The sequence below is a fragment of the Cajanus cajan genome, chromosome 1 (genome assembly GCF_000230855.2).
Source record: "Cajanus cajan strain Asha chromosome 1, NIPB_CcT2T_4, whole genome shotgun sequence".
In the NCBI taxonomy this organism is placed as follows: domain Eukaryota; kingdom Viridiplantae; phylum Streptophyta; class Magnoliopsida; order Fabales; family Fabaceae; genus Cajanus; species Cajanus cajan.
This window is the reverse complement of record NC_138517.1, coordinates 1,760,171-1,785,132: the sequence shown is the minus strand read 5'-3', so window position 1 is coordinate 1,785,132 and position 24,962 is coordinate 1,760,171. Positions and strand designations below refer to the sequence as shown.

Here is a 24,962-nt window from a genome sequence, read left to right as displayed (position 1 = left end):
AAATTTTAGATTAAAAATTTATCATAAGATAAATTAATCAAAAAGATTAATTTTAAAAAATAATTAAAAGGTCAATTTTTATAACAAATTTTGTTTATATGTAACAAAATTAAAAAATTAAAAAAAAATTATAATAATATTATAAAAACATTAAAATAAAAAAAAATAAATAATACAACTAAAATAAACTAATTTATACTATAAATTCAAAAAAATTATCACAAAAAAAAACTAAAATATATTAACAAAATATTAATATTAAACTTTTTTATAATAGATATTACATTAAGATATAAATTAAAAATATATAAAAATAATATAAAGATATAAAAAATTTTATAAAAAAAATTATTAAAAATATTAAATTAAAATAAAAATAAAACAAGTAAATACAATAAAAAAATTAAAAATAAAATAACTGTTTCGTACCCCACAATTATAGTGGATACTAGTGGATATAGTAAAATTTCTCTTATAACAAAGTCTCACACAATTATCATAGAAATAATAATTAATGTCACTGTGAAATATGAATTGAAACAGTTTTTAAAGATAAGAAAGGCATTGTGTGTCATCCTTTTGTTTCTTCTTTTCTGTTTTTACCTGCGACTATCTTAAAGCTACACTCTCACAAACGATAATCACATTCTATCTTTTTCTTTTCTTTTATTTACATCTTTTTCCATCTCCATCTTGTCATATATTTATTTGCCAAATAGTGATGACATTAATTGAAAAGAAGCGAATCCATTCTTTCTGTCTACAACATTATAACTATGGGGGGTAAATTGTTTATTATCACTTACTTTATGATATATTTTGGCTGGGAAAACAGAAAATAGAAGAAAAAAATTAAATAATGATGTATTTTTATTTAAGGTTAAAATAATTTTTTATCCTATTTTTAATTTTAATTTCTTAAATCTAAAAATTTTATTTTATTTTCCTAAAATATCTTTGTTAGACCTAATTAATTTTTTTCCTTCAATTCATCATATTAATTTTGTTAATTTAATTATACAATATAAACTGTAAGAGATGCCGCATTATTAAAATTAATATAATTAGTATGAAAAATTGACAAAATAATTAATTTAGTTAATTAAAACATTTTAAGCGGCCAAAATAGAACCTTTTAAACCTTTAAGAGAACTAAAACTAAAGTAAAAGAATTAAAATAGGAGAACAAAATTTTAATTTAGCCTTTATTTAATTAAAAAAATACTAAAAAACTAATCAAATTCTTCTTTCTTTTTAATTTGTTTTTTCTTTTTTCATCCTAGCAATCGTAGTACGGTTAATTAGTCCTCCCGTACGCGTAATGATATAGATGTTATTGTTATACAATAAATTATGCTCGAGTAACCATTGAAAGTGTTACTGAATTAATTAATGTCCTCAATTTGCAAAGTAGCTGATGATAAAATATCCTCTATTCTTCTCAAGCTTAAGTGGATTAAAAGAATTATTTATTTTCTTTCTTAAAAATATATTTAGCTTATAAAAAAAAATTTAAAAATAAATAAAACAGCTACCATAAGCTTGCTAGCTCTAACATATGCACAAGGAATCAAACCAAGATATCTTCAAATCATCAATTCTAGTAGTTGATAATTAATTATGGCATAAACTAATTAAAGCCATCTTGTATAATATCCAACCAAGATATCTTCAACCAATAGTATTCAGAAAAATAGATACACCTTTTTTTTATTGCCAGCCAGGATATCTTCGACCAATAACCATTTTAAAAAATTATATAATAACACATATTTTATAATAATAATTATTAAAAATTATTTTTACCTACATCATACATATAATATAGGCTAAAAACCTAATTTGGTCCCTTATAATTTTATTTTGTTTCAATTTAGTCCTTTATTAATTTTTTTTCTCAATTTGGTCCCAAACTAATTAATTGGTTTCAATTTAGTCCCAAATTAATTAATTGGTTTCAATGTGGGACTTTCCGTCCAAATTGCTTTAACGGTGTTAACTTTTGGCCACGTGGACGCCACGTAGATGCATACGTGGATGCTACGTGGATGAGAGTTTTTTTTAAAACACCTGGACCCAGAACGGCCCGTTCTGAAACCGGAACGGGCCGTTCTGGGTGCACTTTTGGTGTGTTAATTTTGCATCCGGAACGGCCCGTTCCAGATGCAAAATTAACACACCAAAAATGTATGTATAAGTTATAATAATATATAATATATATGTATAAGTTATAATAACATATAATATATATTACTAAATTTTATTTTAAAATTAATATTCAAATCACGTATAATTATATTTTTAATAAATTTGTATCTACATCTATTATATTTATAATAACATTTTTTTATATTATTATATGTAATTTTTTTATTAATGTTTATAGACTAATTTTTTTAAAGTGTAAAAACTATTGAACTATTTTTTTATTTTGTTACAAAGTTTTTTCCATTGATATAATTAAACAAATTGAACTTAATGAACTCAATTATTTATCTACAACATTTCAGCTTATCGATAAACCACATGTAGACCTGTCACTAAGGAAAAACAACTCTTTTAAAAAGAAAAGGAAATGACAAATATATTGGCAACTTGATTGGAAAGATGTGGTCTGTTGGTTGGTAACATTTGCTTCCGGACGAAAAACTACTGTTTAATTTGATGGTCATGTTTGGGTCATGTTTGCCTTAAAATTAAAGTGAATTCGAATACGGTCACATGTTTTTTTGTCTCAAATGTAAAAGTTAATCTAAAGAAGATACTACTGTTACCGTTACATGTGGAGAAAAAAAAAATCCCATTTTTTGATAAAATATTTTAAAACACGTTTTTAGAGGCAAAGTGAATTTATTATTCAATATTAATTAATGAGAATGAGTAATCATCCTAGTTAATGACTGGTGGAAGTTTAACCAATAATCTTAAATTTTAATTTGAATATTTAATTATATTAAATGTTTAGAAGAAGAATTTTTTTCACTCATAATAATTATACACGACTTGGATAGAACTTTTTCCGATATATAGAAGATAAGTACATGTGGTATAAAAAAATCCCATGTCATGTAGTTAGTGTAGGATAATCCAAACATTTACTACTGTACAAAGAAAATATGAAGTCTATTTTAGGTTTGTATTTTAAAATAAATATAACATATGACATCAAAAATTAGAACATTATGCATGACAATATAGTAAAAATCTCATCTTTTGGAAACGAGTCATTTCTATATTGAAATAAGTTGTTAGTGATACATCTTTCAAATTAATTTTTTATTTAGTTATTGTAAGAAGTTTATGTTGAAACTTGAAATGCTTGAATAATGACCATTTAGTACTAATCTTCATCTTTTCAAAAAATAAAATAAAATAAAATGGATATATAGCTTTTTGTCTTCTTCATATTTTCATAAAATTGAAATTTTAATTTAAACTAATCAAACCCAAAAGTTTTCTAATTTTTTTTACTAAATGAAAAATTTGTTTGACTTTTATTAATTAATAATATTAGGTAAGCAAACTTTTTTTTCCAATAACTATTAGTGTTTCAGATCTAATCGAAGTAACATTTTTTTAAAACGTTAGCTTATTATAACTTCTTATATTTTATTTTTTTCTTTAATCATTTTTTCATAGAGATGTTATCTTATTTGGTTTTTAAAAGATGGTAGAGGCTGTCAATAGGTCCTTAAAAGATTTTTTGTAGTATCTAGATTTCTAAATTTTACCTTCGTTTTGCAAGTTAGTTATTATGTTATACACAGTTATTAATTTTATTAATTTCTTGAATAGTCAATAATTAAGTGTCAGGTTGACACTAATTTTTTCTCTTAGTTATTTGTTCTCTCTTTTAATCATCTAATATAGATCATAATGCAATATTTTGGTATTTTTTAATTAGCAATGGACACTTTGTCATGTTTAAATATTCTAGTTATGAGTGTCCTAGTTAAAATGAAAGGTTTTTTTGGATTTCGTATGATTTTTTGTAATTAGATCTTTTTTATCATGGTCATCTTTAATTTATTCGTCTGTTATGGCTATAGGTTATAATTATAAACTCTAAATTATTGAATTTAGGATTTAGCAAAATTAGTGATTATTATAAAAAAAAATGTTGAATAAGGATGCCTCAATTGAATATGAACGTTTCTACTATATTTAATGAATCACAAAACTTCTTTCGTAAAAGTGGGGGAAAACTTTGTAGTAATGGAAGTGAGTGAGAAGAATTAAGTAATTCAAAGGTTAATTAAGTTGTTTTTAAATTAAATTAAAAAATAAAAGTTAAATCTTACTTTGTCACAAGTCTAAATTTACTTAGTGTGTAATTGGTGTATATATGCTAATTGGAAGAGAGAATGCATGTCAATGCGATAATTAGCTATTGACTAGTTATGAGACTAATAAAGTTAGTAACTGAATATAATGGAATATGATTAACTTGCCTAACAAAATTAAAATTTAGGGACCTATATATCACAAAATAACATTTCAAGGACCTATCACCACCTTTATCATCTTTTATAGACTAAATTAGGTTTATTTTATAATTTTTTATATTACATTATCTATTTTAACCGTTAAAGTATTTTTATTATTTATTCCATTACTTAATATATTTTAACCATATTACGCTTATTTAAGTGTAGGATATTTTTTTAAAAAAATTTGATGAGAAACATTTTAAATATAATAGTAATTGAAAAATATAACAATTGAAACTAAAGAAAGTAATTAAAATAATTTATCTATAAATAAAAAATTTCAAGAGTTTAAAATTAATTAAAAAAATTAAAATTACAAATACCCTAATAAATTTTTTTTATTAATAAACTAAAATTATTTTTTATATAAAATATTCACTATAATTATTTAATGATAATATAATAATTGTCTCTATTTTTATTATATAATAAAAATAATTGATGGCTACTTATTAGCCACTAAAAATACACTTACACCACTAAAATTTACTAATTGCAATAATTATTTAATGGTAATAAACTAATTATCCCTATTTTATTATCTAATAAAAATATTAATGACTAATAAATAATAACCATTACAAATATATTTATAAGAGTAATTGTTGAAAATGGTTAGTAAAAAGTATATAAGAGTAACTTTTAATTCATTTTATTAGAAAAAATTAAGTCTCATATGAAGTAGAGATATGATAATTAAGAGTATATAAGTAGAGGGCAAGCTTCACCTTACAAACTGATTTTATAGGATTAAATTAGGGGAACTGCTACGGTACCCATGAAAACTGAAGAGTTTTGGTACATCACATTATCTGAAAAAATAAATTTTAAAAAATAAGTACAAAACAAAAGAAATTTTAGATTAAAAATTTATATAAAATAAATCAATCAAAAAAACTAATAATTCAAAACAAAATAATCAAAAGGTCAATTTTCATAAAAAATTTTATTTATATCTTACCAAATTAAAAAATTAAAAACAAAAAATTATAATAATATTATAAAAACATTAAAAAAAATATAACTGAAAAACTAATTTATACTATAAATTTTAAAAAGTTATCACCAAAGAAAAATTAAAACATATTAACAAAATATTAATATTAAACTTTTTAATTATAATAGATGCTATATTAAGATATAAATTAAAAAAATATAAAAATAATATAAAGATACAGATAAATTATTAAAAATATTAAATAAAAATAAAAATAAAACAAGTAATTATAAAAAAAATATAAAAAAAATGACTGTTCCGGTACCCCCCACAATTATAGTAGGTACCGTAGAATTTCTCTTAAATTAGACTCATAACTCATTATTCTAAGATGGTTTCATATTACCTACCATTTATTCATGTACCATATTCAATAGTGCTAGGCTTGAAAGATGTATTAAAAAAAATTCAAATTTTACATCGATTAAAAATAAGACAATTAAAGAATGTATAAATAAAGGATAATCCTCACTTTATAAAGTCTCGTATCGACTAGAGATAAAATAATTAAAAATATATAAGTTAGAAATCATTTCTTAAATTTTTAATAACAATAGTAAAATATATTAAATGTCAATAAGAAAATTTTCACAAAAAATCATATATTTTTTTAACCATTATAAGAGTCTTTACCAACATACAAAATAATTACTAATAAATATTTTACCGACATTGCATATAGTGACTAATATAAAAATGCTGATAAAATATTTTGTAGTCATTTTTATTACTATTAAAAATAATATTAACTATCATTAAAAATTCATTTTATTATAGTGATTATCTAAAAGTGTTATTTACTGTGGTTTTATATTTATCGGCAAGTTGAATAGATAATATTACTAAACATTTATAATTTATTAAGCTAGCTTAATAATTTTTAGTTACTAGTTGACATTTTAACTATTTTTACCGAATGTGGCCATAAAATATCCACATTTTGAAAATTCTCCGCATGCAAAATCAAACGCACTATAAATAAATGAAATGAATTTTTTTTTTCAATGTGACTTTATCTAAGCGTGCAATGATAAATAGTTTATACATTAAAAGAGTATATTTCATTAGTGCATGAACATTATAAATCTCTTATATAAAGTTTAGTTTTTATAGATAAAAAAGTGGCATATCTATATTTATAATGTACAACAATTTCCTACTAGTTATATATGTTAACGAATGTTCAATGATATTAATAAAAAAAATTAATATATAAAAGTTTTGACTAAAAGTCATAGTAAAAATATATTAGTTAATAGTAGTAACAATTTTTCATAAAACTTTTTAACTAGTGTCTTAAATTCACTAGCAAGCATTTTCTCCTAAAATTATTTAGTTCATGAAAATTAATTATCTAAAAGTGGATATACTTTGTTAGGAAAAATCTGAAAGGTTTCCCTAAAGAGAAAAGTGCTACTTGCCGTTTATTATAATGGCTAAAATGCATTTGCTATTTTGGCAAATGCTTAAACAATCAATGGTCACATGGAGTCCAAGACTAAGGTTCATTAGACAGAAGCATAGGCTAAGGAATCATGAACATATATAAACTAGACACACCCAAGATCTTTCAAGTACGTTGGGTATGGTCCCTCCTCTTTAAGGTTTCTCATCAAACACCTTTATCCAAAAAACAATTAATGGCACCTTTGCATCACAAAGTTGTTTTGTTTCTCACTTTGTTGTTCCTTGCCGCGGATGCCCAACCAAGGTTTCACAGGACAATTCCTTTCCCTGCTTCAGCAGTTGAAGAGGCGAAAGTTGTTTTACAGCATATGAAAGGCAAGCCTGATTTTGAAACAGATTATATGGGGAACTGGGATTTGATCAATCCGAACTCTGGTGTATCTGCCATGCATGTCAATTTGATGCCAACTAACAAGGTCATTGTCTATGATACCAATGTTTACCGTACTTCTAGACTCCAGTATCCAAATGGGATGCCCTGTGTTACATTCTTTGATCAGAACCTTAAAAAAGATGTACCAGATTGTTTTGCTCATGCAATGGAATACGACATTGAGACAAACCAAGTTAGAGCACTCACGGTTAGTGCTATCTTTATTTCCTCTTTCCATACATTACAATCCTATATATTTAGGAATATATGCCCCCCTTCATTAGGGCAGTTATTTAGTGGTATATATACTAAATAAAAATTAAAGAGGAATTTTAGTGACACAATTTTTTAATACTTTCTGGGTTTTATGTCTTTTTTAAATTAATTTAAGATGAAATTTATAATTTTTAATAAGTTTTAATCGATAATAAAGAGAGGTTTAGAAAAACACCGTCAATAATATTCTTCTTATAGTTATAGCATGGAAAAAGATTGATTTTTTATTTGTATTATGTATTATATGTATCATATTCTTCTTATAATATTCTATTTTTGTTAGAGAAGATAGTTTATACAAATGAAAGAAAACCTAATGTTTAACCACGAGGAAACATTTTTTTTTGTGTGTGTGCAACACTTTCAAATTAAAGGCTACAAAATGTAAAGAGTTGATTAAATGCATTGCCTAATGTGAACTTTTAATTTGGTGTAGGTAAAGACAGATCCATGGTGCTCATGTGGAGGACTTTCACCTGACGGTACACTAATCGTTGCTGGTGGCTTCGCAGACGGAGGGAAAACCTCTAGATACTATGGTGGTCCACCTAATTGCCAAAACTGTGATTGGAGGGAATACCCCAATAAATTTCTAGAGGAAAGATGGTAAGTACATGCATGTGCTCATTAATCAAGAATTAATTAGTTTCTTGTGTATGATAAATAAAGCATACATATACATATGGTGAAATAATCAAAACTGATGAGTTAGTGTATTGATTAGGCATTCTATATTTTTACATTGTGAAAATGATTTATTTAACAGAAATTCATATCTGAATCCAATCGTGTGTGACAACACATTAGATTAGCTGACAATCACAATAAATGATTAGTCTCAGAAGATATCGGTGACAAAACAAAAAAACAATGCATTATTGATTTGTTGTTTGAATGATGTATGCTAGGTATGCAACTCAAATAATTCTTCCCAACGGAGAGTTCATTGTGATAGGAGGGCGCAGAGCTTTCAGCTATGAGTTTTTTCCAAAGGAATCGGCACCTAGTTCGAGATCATACTTTTTCCCATTCCTCTACGAGACCTCAGACATTGACGAGAACAACCTTTACCCTTTTGTCCACCTTATCACTGACGGCAACCTCTTCGTCTTTGCCAACAACCGTTCCCTCCTCCTAAACCCTAACACCAACAAAGTGATTCGCACATACCCTATCCTCCCAGGGGGTTCTCGAAACTACCCGGCTTCGGGCATGTCAGCGATCCTCCCCATAAAACTCCAAGGCACTGAGCTCAATAGCACATCCATTAAGATTGAGGTCATTGTATGTGGTGGCAACACTTATGACGGTTTCCACCAAGCCGAGACTAAAAAGATCTTCTTGCCAGCTCTCAAAGACTGCGGTAGAATGGTGGTGACGGATCCTAACGCTCAGTGGGTCACTGAAGAGATGCCTTCAGGGAGATGCATGGGGGATTGTCTTGTCCTCCCTAATGGACAACTCTTGTTCATCAATGGTGCACAGAAGGGCACAGCTGCATGGTGGGATGCTGATGACCCTAACTTCACACCAGTGTTGTATTGGCCAGAAAAACCTAATGGCCAAAGGTTTAAGGTGTTGACGCCTTCAACAATAGCTAGAATGTACCACTCAAGCTCAGCAGTGCTTCCTAGTGGCAAAATTTGGGTCGGTGGTAGCAACCCCCATGATACTTACAAGGACGTCGACAAGTTCCCTACTGAGACTAGGGTTGAGGCCTTCTCCCCTCCTTACTTGGACCCAGCTATGGACAAAGTTCGACCCCAAATTGTTGAGGAATCTTCCGAGAAGAATTTGACGTATGGAGTCAACTTTGAAACTCAATTCAAAATTCAAGATATGAATCAGAGTTTGACCAAGCGTGACATTAAGGTCACCTTGTATTTTCCACCTTTCACTACTCATGGCTACTCCATGAATCAGAGGCTCTTGGTTCTCACCGCTTTAACTCTTACAACATCCCAAGGGATTTACACAGTTACGTCCAAGGCACCGCCATTTCGCGAGGTGGCTCCACCTGGACATTACTTGCTCTTTGTTGTTCACCGTAGGATACCTGGCAAAGCAATGTGGGTCCATATTGAATAGGTTGTGTATTCTACGCTTATTACTAGCCCAATTTCAAGGTTACATGTACAGATTCTTTTTAAAGCTTTTATTTTTTATTTTTATTATTCTTATTATAGGAATTCCTCATTTTGGATGTACCTTACCAAAACTGGAGGAAAATATGGTGGTGTTATTAACGCACTATTTTTTGTCATATACAAAAAAACTATTTTAGTCCATGTACAAAATAATTAGTTTGCCAATTCCACATGTCACATCATGTAAAAGGAGAGTCATTCAAGTAAGGAACATGATTTAACTTTATAATTATTCGTCTTTCAATATTCCTCATTATTAACTTGATTGTTAAATTAGAATTAATTTAATTTGCATTTAATTATCTTGTTTTGAACTAGTTTAACTAAATAATAATAATAATAATATTATTATTATTATTATTATTATTGTTGTTGGCATTTATCCTTTGACGATATTAGAGTTCTTCTTGAAGAAGAATTTAGGCAAAACAATAAGGAAAATAAGTTGAAAAGTTCAAAAAGCAGGTAAAGGCTTTAACAATGATGAGATACCAAAGGATGAATGCAACTCTAGTGGAAGACAAAATATATCATGGTACATCACAATTTCGAATAAATCTCAAATGTTACAATTATAACATTAGATGATAGTCAGGAAGCATTTATTAGGGATAAGTTATTTTATATGTGAGAATCATGATTTATCATAATTATAAATTTTGAGAATTATAATTTTTAAAAATGATTAAAATTCATTTGATTGTTAATAAAGATTTCTAAGAATATTAATATAGATTTTATGAGAAATAAATATTCTCACATCACAATATTACTTTTTTACCTATATAAATATTTTTTTATAACAGTATCCTTTAAAAAAATTAAGTTTCTTCTTTCTTGTAGGTTTAACCATGCCATAATTTAACATAAAAAAATATTATATTTAGCTTAAATTAACAAATCAATAATTTACATATGATTAAACTATACGGAAAATCACAATAAATCAAAGTATAAAATAGTTTTCATGGTTTATCATGATAATAAAATAATTTAAATTAACATTAAAATTAAAATATAAGTAAACTAGAAAATAAAATAAAATAAAATAAAAATATATATAGCATTATTTTGCTTAAATAATTTGTTAAATTTATAAGTTAAAAATCATAATAAAAAATTAGCAATGCAATTTTATAATTTATAAATTTTAAATGATTATAACATATCATATTTTATGAAAATTATATAATTATATAATTTTTATTATTAGATTAACGAGAAAAATCATAAAAAAGTAAATTTTAATTCCTACCCAATAACAATAAAATATTTTGTAATAAAAAAATATAATAAAATAATTTATTAAAACTTTATACATGAAACATTGTACTGATTTTCTTTTCTTTTTTTTCTTAAAAATATAATTAAAAATGATAAAAAAAACATGTCTAGTGAATTATTTAATTTAATTTATATTTTAATTAATTAAAAAATTAATGTGTTTTTATGTTTGTTGTTGAAGTGAGAATGGATTAAAAATATAATAATTAAGTGTTTTGTTTTAAAAAGGAATACTACGATCTTTTATATATATAAAATTTTCTCTCCTAACTTGGAAAAGTTGAATTTCATCCTATGAAAATATTTTTTGTGAAAAAATTGAATAAAAATAGTTATCAAAAAATTATATTTTCATAATTCTTTTAAATAATTATCAAACATGTAAAACTAAAATCTATGATTTAAAATTTTTAAGAAAATAAAAATATTTCACGTATTAAACACCTCCGAAAGATTGTTGGAAGAAAGAACTATTATTCATTCTAGCCTCTAATAACTATAACACTTCAATTTTTTTTTCTAAATACAATTGCTAAAAGGTTTCAATTAATTATTCATTTTGGTCTCTAATAATATGGATGTAAGGTGGACCCACATGGAACATTATATGACACCTTGATTTTTTTTCTAAATACAGTTACTAAAAGGTTTCAATTAATTATTCATTTTAGTCTCTAATAATAATATGGATGTAAGGTGGACACACATGGAACATTATATAACACCTCGATTTTTTCTAAATACAATTAATAAAAGGTTTTAATTAATTAAAGGAATTTTCTTAAAAATAATGAAATCAATTTATTTACTTATATATGTATTTTAAATAATTATCTAATTAAGTGAATATGAAAAATATATGATTTAGGTTATACACTATTTTTTTAATCTTAAAAGAAGATAAGGTTAAGAGCAAACTTATAAATTAGGATCGTTAGCATATTAGGATTACACTTATTATTTTAATGCTTTCGCTTGGTCCTTTATATTATGAAAAAATTGAGGAGCTGTTGAGAGATTTGGAAGGCAACCACTTAGAGGGTTGTGCTTGTTTGCAATTGCTTATCAAGGTAAAAATAAGTGAGTAGTCTCACTCTAGAATGTGAGATATCTGCAAGGTGGTAAGGTTGGCTTTCAACCTCGTTGATTGTTCTTGTATGTGATTTATTAACAAGAGTAGGACTTTAAAAAGTGTTCATAATCGATTGAAATTAGTAAATTAAGTTTTATATATGTATTATGTGATTCTCGTGTTTTTGTAATAGTGAAATTTCTTATATGATATATGGTGCATGAAAGACAGTTGGGCGTGGGAGTGATAGAGAGTATAGGTTATTCTCTATGTCACCTACATCGGGCATGGGATAGTCCACACTAGGCTTTGGAGCTCCATAGGCTCCCTTGATACATCTTCTATAAGTGTTAGTGTAGTCATGTTGAGCATGTTTTGTAAATAGCAACATGTGTTCTTTGCTTAACTTATGTTGGGCATAGGATGTCTCACACTGAATGCTACCTTGTAAATGTTCAATTGTTGATTTTCTATATTTTATGGTGTGCTTTAGGATATGTTAAAAACTAAATAAGCTATGCTAAATAACTAATTATAGGATGTTATGTATTATGGAATTTGCATATAATTTAATGGTAATTATAACCTTGTGTTTATCTTGGTGGCTGTTCATATAATTTATAATGTGCTATTAGGGTTGTTTAGAGGTGTGACTGCCTAGGCCCATGTTTAAGAAGGGGCCAAATTTTTTTTTTTTTAAAAGTATAATAGTATTGTAATTTTATATTAATATAGAATAAATTATTATATTTATATTTAAACATAAAAAAGTGATATGATTATAAAATTTTGTTATCTTCATTGTTAGTTTTTTCTCTCTATGTATTACATTCATAAAAAGGTAAAATATATTTTTGATCCTTACACTAGTGCAAAAATTGGATTTAAAATCGGAGTTTTAAGATCGGTTACAAGGTAACCGATCTTAAAAGTGACGCGGTGGCAATTTTGTAAATAATATGAACACTTTTAAGATCGGTTCAAATTTAACCGATCTTAAAAGTACTTTTAAGATCGGTTATTTTATGACCGATCTTAAAAGATATACATTTAAAATCGGTTCAAATATAACCGATTTTAAAAAATATTTTTAAAATCAGTTACATTTTAACTGATTTTAAATCATGTCTTTTTTACTACTTTTAAGATCGGTTATAAAGGAACTGATTTTGTATCCAACATACAAAATCGGTTCCAGGATAACCGATCTTAAATATCCTATGTTCCCTTTCCTTCATTCGTGCTCAGGGTTTCTACCCATTCACGATGGCTTTCACTAAAACCTTGCAAATTGTGAAACCCTAAAGCAATCAATCTCAACAATGGTAGTCTCTCCAATGGCGCAAGATCTCCTCAACTCCTTCTCCCTCCCCAAAACCCTGAAGCTCAAAACCAAGCAGCAAGAGCTCCTAATCCGCGTCGCCACGCTCTCCCTCATCTACCTCCTTGCCTTCGTCACGCGCCTCTTCAGCGTCCTCCGCTACGAGTCCATGATCCACGAGTTCGACCCCTACTTCAACTACTGCACCACGCTTCTTTTTTCACGCGCCATGGCTTCTCCGAGTTCTGGAACTGGTTCGACTCCGAGTCCTGGAACCCCTCGGCCGCATCGTCGGCGGCACCCTCTACCCCGGCCTCATGCTCACTGCCGTCGCCATTCACTCCCTCCTCCGCCTCCTCCGTCTCGCTGTCCACATCCGCAAGGTCTGCGTCCTCACCGCCCCCTTCTTCGCCTCCAACACCACCCTCGTCGCTTACTTCTTCGCCAAGGAGGTTTGGGACTCCTGCGCCAGCCTCGTCGCCGCCGCGCTCATCGCTTATTTCTACATGGTGCCGCTTTATGTGTTGGAGCTGCTGGTCACGGGGAGGTACTCGTTGAGGCTCTATGTGGCGTATAACTGCATGTATGTGTTGGGGATGTTGTTGGCTATGCAGATTAGGTTTGTGGGGTTCCAGCATGTGTAGTCCGGGGAGCACATGGCGGCAATGGGCGTCTTTTTCTTGCTGCAGGTTCGATTCTGGTTTTAAATCTGTGGGAATTTAATTAGGATGGAATTTAGATGCAGTTCTTTAGGTGGCTTTCATGAGGTTTTAGAAAGGATAAAACTTGCATGAAGTATCAAAGATGTTGTTGGTGTTGTTCTCCCATCTGAATTGGAGTTTAACCTAAGTAATACGTATATTAAATATGCATTTCTTCAGTCGTTTTCTGTTTATTTTGCTAACTGCCCACGAGATACTGGTGTTTATCATGACATTTTATTTTTTCAGTATGATTGGTTTTGCCCACTAACTATTTGATGCAGGTTCTAAACAAGGAGGGCGACAAATTGTGATTCATGGGGCCCATTCATTTTTATTATTGAAATGTTCACAACAAATTCTTTTGACATACCCACTTGCGTTCGTTCTCAGTAGTTTGTTAGACCACATACATGACACAAATTGATAGGTAAGCTCTTGGTTAGAATTGTTAGTGTTTTACTGTTTGGTTCTTGTGTGGTTTTAGGAAGCTGGATGCCTTTGATTTTCTGGCTGAATTCGGGGGTTAAGAGTGTTTTACTGTTTTCTCTTTAAAAATATATGTAGTGGACAATGACAATTCTTTGTCCTATTCGTTGGCTTCTGACTTGCAACAATTGAAAACATGCATCTATGATGTATCTTCATTAGTAAGGATTAAGGTAATAATTAATAAGGGTTAACTTTGTTAGGATTGCGCATGACTTCATTGCAGGATAAGATATAAAAAAATATGTGAGTTTCTATCCAAAATGAGTTGTACTGTTTTAGGGTGTATTATTAAGATTTTAAAAGATAACTATATTCATAATAAAGTCAAGTAGTATTTAAGAAAAACCTTTAAATAATATAAATAAGTTTTATTTTGTGGTATTTCATCAGCACGGTCAAGGTTTTTTTTATAAAGGATGTTAAAATTTGATAGGATTCAATTGTGATTTAATACTACTTATATTATAAAATTATATTAAATTATGCTTTAGTTTCGCATGATATTCAATTTGCAATTTTGGTTTGCCAAATTTTAATTCTGCAATTTTAATTTCTTAATTTTATAAGATTCATAATTTTGATCTTTTTGTTAAATATTCATTCATTAATTGTTAAAAATTTTAAGTTGATCATGCATCGTTAAATTTCTGGTTTTCATTTTTGTTTCATTTTACTACTACTGGGCTAAATATTCATTCACAGGTAATTTTATTATTTTTAAGTTAAATATTAAAATATTATTTATAATGTACTCTAGTCCAGACATTTATGCTTTCTCATTTCTAAAATACTATTTGCAGGCAGATTCAGGGACATGTTCAACAAATGGATCTGAATCTTTCATCTTGTGGAGATGATATGCTTCAATTTCGCAGATGCCTTGTTGCTTCCTTTTTCCTTAATGCAGTTGTAAAGCAACCAGAGGGGACATACAAGTATCTAATTCAACCTAGAAATTCTTGTGTTGATCCGTCTCTATAGCTTGCTTTCTTTTCCCTCTGTTATAAGCTCAAATTCCACTATTAGTTTTGAATTTCTTTATTGGTATTTTGACTCACTAAGTGGAATCCTTACCTGCATATATAATTTTATCGTATAATTCTTTGCTATAAAAAGAGACTCTTATTTCTTAGTTACATGACAGGGCTTTGGCAAGTGGTCAGGTGGTGCAGATCCACCCTTCTTCTGTATTATTCCGGCAAAAACCAGAGTGCGTGATATATAATGAATTGGTCCAAACTAATAACAAGTATGTCCGAAATTTAACCAGAGTTGATTGCCTATGGTTAACCGAGCTGGCTCCTCAATATTATGCCATGCAGAATTAAATTCGTGACGGTGCCACTAAACAGGTGATTAACATTACCATTATTTTAATATCTTATTTTGTTTATACATGATCTTGTTCGGCTGGTTTAAATACTTCTATTATGTGCAAATTGATGGTTTACATCCCCCATTCACGTAATCCCCTATTACTGACTTCATAATTGTTCTTAATGCAAATGAAAATTGTATCTTACCTATTTGTGGGTAAGGGTCTAAGGGATGGGAAAAATTGTGTTTTTCTTTTATTAATTGAAAGATAGTGTATATGTTGGGATCAAGAAATAAACACCAAATTTTGAATAAAAGTATTGAGCTGTATCTGGTGAAACTTCCCTTTTCTATATAAAAAATTTCCAATTAGTGTTATTTTTATTTTTATTTTTATTTTTTGAAGGGAGTAAGAGGTATAATAAGGTACTTGGGTAGGTTGTGTTATTATTTTTGTTGAATAGAAAACTGGTAAGGTTTTGTTCTATGGCTAAATACATTCTGAAGAATTTTAATATATTCAGTTATTCTCTTTCATCTTATAACATACTTCTAATTGGGTTTTCTCTCGCAATCTGCAGGACATTCAAGAGACTCACACAGGGAAAATAGTTGTTGTATTTGGCGTTGATTGTGCATCAGGTTATACTTGTGTTTGCTTGAACCTATGCATTTCTTGAATTTTATATTGTGCAAAAGGGTCCTGGATTGGCAGAAAAGGCTTACACAAGTTTAGGCTGGGAGTTGCGTTGATTGATGTAATCTTGGTTTTTTTTATTATGATTGTTATATATTACATATCCTGTATTTTGCCAACACTTATAATTCTATTGCAAGTGATTAATGCAAGATGAATTTCATTTTACCTAACTGTCAGCTCTGATTATGTATTTTAGAATTCTAATTTATGCCATTGAATTTCCGATAGTATTGCTGTCACATTGATTGTTTCTTCTATGATTTGTGAAACTTTTGGTTTTTATTGTGCTTGCTTTGAGTATTTTGAGATTTGACTTAAGGTTTCTTAATTTCACTCTTTTTTGGGTTTAAAATCTAGAAGGATTTCAGATAAGATATTCATGTTAATGATGAACTATTGATTTAGAGTGTATATGATAATAATATATCAGTGTTTAAACTCAGTTGCTTGCATACAAATTTAATTTGTGATAGATTTATGAACTCAGTTGCTTGCATACAAATTTAATTTGAGATAGATAATATTAATTTTTTTTTTATTTCAATTGACTTTTAAAATCGGTTGTTACATAACCGATTTTAAAAGTCTTGACTTTTAAGATCGGTTAAAATCATAATCGATCTTAAAAGTCAAGACTTTTAAAATCGGTTATATAACAACCGATTTTAAAAGTCAAGACTTTTAAGGTCGGTTATAAATCAACCGATCTTAAAAGTCTACTTTTAAAATCGGTTGATAACCGATCTTAAAAGTCTACCTTTTCAAAATCGGCTCTTTTAAGATCGGTTCCATAACCGATTTTAAAAGTCCAAAATAACCGATTTTAAAAGCCTTTTTTCCACTAGTGTTATAATTTTTTTCTAGGTTTGGTTTTAGTCTCTAAAATATATTATCTTATTTTGATCATTCTAATTTGAAAATGCACTAATTTTGATCTCCAAAATTATTTATATAATAAACAATAATAGAAATAAATTGAATGAAAAATATAATATCCCTTTACAAGATTTGTTAATGTTTTTTTAATAGAATAAAATATGTCATTTTTAATTAAAGATATAATACATCATTTCAACTCTAAACTTTTTAGAATTCTTTAATTAGACTCCTAAACTAAAAATAATTATAATTGAGTTTTAACTTTTTATATTTGTGTGATGTAGTCCATAGGGTTAGAATCTTGTTTACAAATCATGAAATATGTCATAATATTTTTTATATTGTACATAAACAATCATATGAAATTACTTTTCTATGTATCATCATCCATGCACAAACATATCAAATTAATATTTTATGTATAATTATCCATATACAACACGTTTTAATTTGTCCGTAAAAATCATGTTTTAATTTGTCCGTAAAAATCATCACAATCTCCTTAATCATTAAAATTTTAAAACAATAAAAAAAGTTAATAGGTAAAGAATAAAATCTTCTATAGATGAATGATGACAAAAAACTATTATATAATATGATTGTCTGATAATATAAATAATATTTTATCAAAATTTACAAATAATAAACAAATATTTAACCTTAAGGACTAAATTATAAAAATGTATAAAAAAAACATGAAATACTTGATCACAACTTTTTTAGTTTAGGGGCTTAATTAGAATTTTCCAAAAGAGTTTAAGGATTAAATGATATATTAAACATTAATTAAATCACACACACACACACACATATATATATATATATATATATATATATATATATATATATATAGGTTCATATTTATGATTTTGCATTAGGGTCCATGAAAGGTTAAGACCGACTCTATGTGTGGATCATGTGATGTGAAAGTCTAAGTCAAGGCTTAGCCGAAAAAAATATCTAGGTATGATTGCCTAGTTGAGATGTGATTTGCATGTGACTTGCGGAGAAAAAAAAGACATTAGAAAGAGATGGTTGAATAATGTCAATAAAAAATTCACTTTTTTAAAACAATTAAGTAGTATCAAGATCTTAAGAGTGGAGACAAAGAGTTAAGGGAAAGGAAAAGGAACACATGGTATTTTTATACTAGTTGAATTCGTCTCAACTATTGAGACTACATCCAATTCTTGATCAAGTTTCACTATCTTTTACAAAAATATAAGTAATCTTTCACAAGTCACTCTCCTAACTTCACCTAAGTATTTTTTGACTTGTCCCTTCAAGCAACTATCCAAGTATTCTTTAAACAATAGAGCATTTCTAAGTTTTAACAATTGAATATTCTTTACAACAAAATTTTTCAGACTTCAATAACCAAATATTTTTTACAACAAAGTCTCTTTAATTAAACTTCAAGTAGTATTACAAAGTTAAAGTTGGTAAATCACTTTTTATTTCATATTTCTTTCAAGACGTGATATAGTCAAATTAAGTACAAAATTTTTACAAAAACAATGAATGAGGTTTTTACGATTGTTGTTCTTTTTTTTTTTTGTCTTCAAACTTCTTTATATAAATACTTCATGAAGATGACCATTGCAAATACTTGAGCATCTGTCACAAGACTGTTTTGTCTATCTTCGTCTTCTTTTCTTGTAAAGATAAGTGTTCATTGGCACATTAAATACATTTAAGAATTATCACTTTTTATCTGATCAATGAGACCACTTATCACCTTTCTGAGACTTCGCATACTTTGAGAGATTTGCTTGCCAATTTTCTCTTATCAAAAACATATCTTCATTCCTTTTTGAAGTGCAAATATTAAATAAAAATTTATTTAGTTATGAAATATCATAGACAAAGATGATTAGGTTATCAAACGTCATAAATGATATATATTAAAAGCATTATTCATCTTATACAAACGAAGTGATGTTTAAAATACTACACATTATCATAATCTATCGTCTATTTTAATTCATCTTATGGTATGACCTGAAAAATATTTATTCGATAAAAATATTTAAGTTTGTTAACATTAAACTAATATCCTAAGGAATATCCAAGACCCTTTTTTTTTATTGAACATGACTTGTATAACATAATTTTAATAATGTAAATAACGAATATGCATTAGGTCTTGTATGACAAACACCACTAGAAAATTGCAAAATAGCGACCGAAATTAGCAACAGAAATTTATCAGTCGCTATTAAGCGACTGATTTAGTGACCGATTATGAATAGTCAAAATAGCGACTGATTTAGCGACCAAAATAAGTCGTCGCTAGAAAATGGGTCGCTATTTCGATCACTAGCTACATAAATTGTAAAAATCGTTGCGACCGAATTTAATTCGGTCGCTAAATAAGAAATTTTGATTTTTTTAACTATAGAATTGAATTCGGTCGCTAAATATTAGTTAAAATTAGCGACAAAATTTATTTTTATCGCTAAATATTAGTTAAAATTAGCGACGAAATTAAATTCGGTCGCTAAATATTAGTTAAAATTAGCGACGGAATTGAATTCGGTGCTAAATATTAGTTAAATTTAGTGACGGAATTGAATTCAGTCGCTAAATAAGAAATTTTGATTTTTTAGCGACAGAATTGTATTCGGTCGTTAAATATTAGTTAAAATTAGCGAAGGAATTGAATTCGGTAGCTAAATAAGAAATTTTGATTTTTTTAGCGACAGAATTCAATTTGGTCGCTAAATATTAGTTAAAAATAGCGAGAGAATTGAATTCTGTTGCTAAATATTAGTTAAAATTAGCGACAAAATTTAATTCGGTCGTTAAAGATTAATTAAAATTAGCGACGAAATTGAATTCGATCGCTAAATATTAGTTAAAATTAGCGACAGAATTCTATTTAATCGGTAAATAAAACTTAAAAAAGTTTACAAATTGCTTAAAAGTGATGATAGTATTGTTGATGAGTATCAAATCCCATTTTCTTTTTTTGTAAGAGCAAGACATGAATTCATAATAAAAAAATATTTATATGCACTCCTACATAATTAATACCAATAGTTATTTATGTGAAAAAATATTTAGAGGTTTTTTTTTAGATTGGATTTTTAGGCATTTTTTTAATTAGAGTATAAGAATTTTTTAAAATTTATTATTTATTTTGATCCATATTTATAATATATATTTCTAACTTATGATAAATTTATTGTCAAATAATTTTTTATTTAAATTTTATTGATAGAAGAGATGTGATATCTTAAGGAAAAAAAGAACTATAACATCCTCTCTCTTTCTAATAGGAAGAGTACAAATGTATTTTCTTAACTATTAGTATTTCTTTATTGTTGTGTGATAAAATTGATTATTTTAAATTATTTTAAATTATTTAACTAGAATCTTATTAATAATTTACAATATGATTTTGATATTTTTGTATAACTAATATTTGGTTTTAAACTTGATATGAAAATATTATGATATAACTAGATAAGATTTTAAATTAGTATTTTATTAATGATTGATAATTAAAAAATAAAAAAATGATAAATACATTTTTTAAATTTTATATCTTAGATTTAAGATGAATAAATATATTAAGTTAATTAATAATTTATATAAAATGTTAAAATTTAATTTATAAAAATAATATTTTAAAAGAGAAGGGTTATAATAACATCAGTGTAACTTTTACTAAGTATTACATCGCTCAATAACTTTATATTAAATGTGAATTTTATAAATTCAATCGTTAGATTGAAAGTTTTTTACTCTTAGATCATATATACAAAATTTTATATGAATTCATGATTTGGTACTTCATTCTTGTAAAACAAAATTGATGTAATATATACATTTCAAATAAAATATGAGCACTTTGATTACTTTCAAGTTGTTGTTCAATTTTAACAAAACTTGATATAAACATATAAAGTGATATGAACTTTCAATCTAACAGTTGGATTTACAAATTTCACATTTAATATAAAGTTATTGAGCAGTGTAATACTTGGTAAAAGTTATACCAGTGTTATTATAACCCTTCTCATTTTAAAATATATAAATTATTACTTAAACTTTTTAAATTTATAATAAATAATTTAAATTGTATCATAAAATTAATTTTAAATAGAAATAAGTAGATTGTTAATTATAAAAGTAAGTATATATATAAATAAAGATTAATTAAATATAATATAATAATAATTATTAGTAATATAATTATTATATATATTATTATATATTTATAACGGTCCGGATACACCAAAATGACAAGGATCCAAAGATAGTATAAGTATGAGATTGGATAGTTGAAAATAACTTAAATGAATTAATTTGTACTACTTATACTAACAACATGCATCTGCTTTTCGGTAACTTATCCTTAAATGAATTAATTTATACTACTTATACTAACAACATGCATTTGCTTTTCGATAGCTTATCCTTAAATGAATTAATTTGTACTACTTATACTAACAACATGCATCTGCTTTTCGGTAGCTTATCTCATCAGAACTTCACAGTTAAACGTGCTTGACTTGGAGTAATATAGGGATGGGTGACCTTTTGAGAAATTTCTAGAAATTGTGTAATTAAGGACAAAATATGCTAAAAAGTTAAGTATTGTGAAATAAAATCCTTAAGAGGCCAAATATGAGTAGTTCGTAGCGACCAAATTTGCGACATCTATAAAATTTAATAAAATAAAAAATAAATATTTAGCGACCGATTTATCCAGTCACTAATTTGGTCTCATACACTTCAGCGACCAAAATCATTGCAACCATTTTGCGACTGAAAATTTTTCTATCGCTAAAAAGCTTAGAGACCAGGGTTTTAGCGACTGACTAAATTTGGTCGCCAATTCTGTCGCTAAGGTATTTATCGACTGATTTTAACAATTTAGCGACCGATTTTGGTGGTTGCTAAATTACATATTTTTTGTAGTGATGTACATAACTTGTTTTTGTGATAGGTACGATATAAAAAATGTTGCTAGAGAAGGTTCCCTTATGTAAAAGCTTGAGAATTCATGATCTTAATGATAGTCAAGTTTGGGAGCCCTAGTTTCATCCGCTTATGTGCATGGGGTGTAACTTGGCCAACACTGCTATAGCTCTCGATGTACCCTAGTGTATCTCCTCCTAATATAGAATGCTGTAATATTATGAGATGACATGCTACTCTATGTGTGACTTCAGACAAGGATTTAAACATTTTACTATAACACCATATGCATATAGTATAGTGAAGTTGCTAACACCATGTAAAAGTTAATTAGTTTAAATATGTTTTTATAATTTATGCAAATAAATATATTTTTGCTTTTAGTTTCTACAGTTCTTTTTGTTTTTGTTTGTAAAGTTTCTAATTAAACATCGACACTTTTAGTCCTTATCATTATATAAAATAATGTTTGGTTTCCACAACAATTACATTTTCAAGTGTCATATCACTAAGTGATAATTTCTTTAAAGGCCATGTCATCAAATAATCATATCATCAATTATCATATCATCAATTATCATGTCATAAAAAAAACACATCATCCAATGTCACACCATTAAAAATATAATGTCATCATTTTATTTTATTTTAATTATTTTTTTAAAATTACACTTTAAACTAAAATAAAACAGTACAAGACTACAAACAAACAAAAAATGATTATAAGAATTAAAAAAAAAGTGACATATTTTCATAAACGAAAAAAAAATTTGTCATAAATTAAATATTTATTCTCATATTCTTTCCTTCTCATCTAGGGATACTTGATACCCTCGCACACTTACTCAAAGCTTATGCGAATTTCTACCATGAAAAGATTGACCTGTGACGCAACAATTTTTTTTAGAATGTTGGGTCAAGATGCATTAACTTTCTTTCATTTAAACCACCATAAAGCTAATGGTTTAACCTTTATGGCACAACATTTAGTGAATTTCCATCATAGAGATGACCCCTAGTGTCTTCCTCAAACTGCCATTGCACCATCACTTATATATGACTAGCAGTAGCACCCAAAAAAATTAATCGTATCCCCAATGCTAGATTTCACTTCATCATAACGCATAAACAACACCATGACCTAATTACTCACGGTAGCCAGAGTGAAACCCAAACATCACCCACCAAACACACTTCACATAGCCATGTTGCTAGGCCACACACACCATAAGCTACTTGTCAAGAGAATTTGTAAGCTAGTAATTAAGGATGGTGTTTAACTCGTTGCACATGTTGACGTCAGTGTAGGAGAAGCAAGTAGTGGTGGCAGCGACAAGTAGAAATTTTCCTAAAACTTTCGTAAGAGATTTGTTATTTACAAGAAAAAAGTGCAGAAGGTGTAGCTAGGACATGTTCACAACTTGGCATTGGTTGATTTCCTAAATGTTAATAGGAAGGGATGGAGCATAGGAGAAGGGAAAGGATATAGGACATCACTACTAGGAAAATATCATTTTCTTACGAATTTTCTTAAAAAAAATATTTGCAGAAATTTCTTGCAAATTTTCTTGCAATAATAATTTCACAAAATTTTTTTACGAATTTATTTGTAAAAAATAATTTGTAGATATTTTATACAAATTTTTTTATGAAAAATAATCTACAAGAAATTTTTGCAAATTTTGCTACAATTTTAATGATCATAGAATTTTTTTTTCCATGGTAAAAATTTGCAGAAAATATTGTACGAATTTTATTTTGTTTCGTATAGATTCTTACAAAAATAAATTCGCAAGTAATGTTTACTAAATGATAGAAAAATTTCGCAGGTAACTTTTCATGCGGATTTTCCTTCCAATTTTAATATGTAAGAAAAATAAAAAAATATTTAAATTTATAAGTTTAATATTTTAAAAAAACTTCAAGTCCCACATCGATTGAAAATAAAACAATTAAAGAGTATATAAGTTGGGGCAACACTTATTGTCCAAGTTGATTTGTATGGTTGAGTGTTAGACTTATAATTTCTGTAGAATTTTTTGCAAAAAAAATCGCAAGAAACTTTCTTGCGAATTTTTTTCGTAAGAAAATTTCTTGCAAATTTTAAAATTCGCAAAAACATATTATCTACGAAAGTATTACTTGAAGATAAAATTTTGCAGAAAAATTCGCAGGAATAATATTTGCTGCGAATTTTAATACAAAATTCACATAAAAAGTCACATATAGTAAGAGAAATTCTAGTAGTGGATGAAAAAAAGGGAGTATAGTGAGAATGAGATGAATGTACGAGGGAATGTTTTAATATTTAAGTCTTTATTTCATTTTTAAAATTTAATTGAACACTTAAATATATTTTTCCTCTATGTAAATTTTTTTTTTCTTCTGTTTTTAATCCATGTAAATTATTTTGTTTTTGTTTTTGTTTGTAGTACTTGTAAATATGTTTCCTTTTTTGCTTTTAGTTCTAGTAAATTATTTTATTTGTCTATAGTCGTTGTAATGTTTTTTTTTTGG

At 27.4% G+C, this 24,962-nt stretch overlaps 1 protein-coding gene and 1 long non-coding RNA gene across 2 annotated transcripts; both read left to right on the top strand.

The window, feature by feature from the left end:
• Positions 1-7,049: 7,049 nt before the first annotated feature.
• LOC109799845 (aldehyde oxidase GLOX1) lies at positions 7,050-9,982 on the top strand. The gene is made up of 3 exons (XM_020360483.3): positions 7,050-7,535; positions 8,040-8,209; positions 8,512-9,982. The coding sequence occupies exons 1-3, from the start codon at positions 7,128-7,130 to the stop codon at positions 9,689-9,691; spliced, it is 1,758 nt and encodes a 585-aa protein (XP_020216072.1). The 5' UTR covers positions 7,050-7,127; the 3' UTR covers positions 9,692-9,982.
• Positions 9,983-15,283: 5,301 nt separating this feature from the next.
• On the top strand, positions 15,284-16,864 carry LOC145953860 (uncharacterized). Its single transcript, XR_014431094.1, has 2 exons — positions 15,284-15,972; positions 16,519-16,864. It is a non-coding gene; the product is annotated as an uncharacterized LOC145953860 (long non-coding RNA).
• Positions 16,865-24,962: the final 8,098 nt, after the last annotated feature.

Bases quoted from the DNA above. Each gene is read 5' to 3' on its own strand.
- LOC109799845 (XM_020360483.3), top strand. From the start codon at position 7,128: ATGGCACCTTTGCATCACAAAGTTGTTTTGTTTCTCACTTTGTTGTTC. The intron at 7,536-8,039 runs GTTAGTGCTATC...AATTTGGTGTAG, and splicing joins ACCAAGTTAGAGCACTCACG to GTAAAGACAGATCCATGGTG. The intron at 8,210-8,511 runs GTAAGTACATGC...GATGTATGCTAG, and splicing joins AAATTTCTAGAGGAAAGATG to GTATGCAACTCAAATAATTC.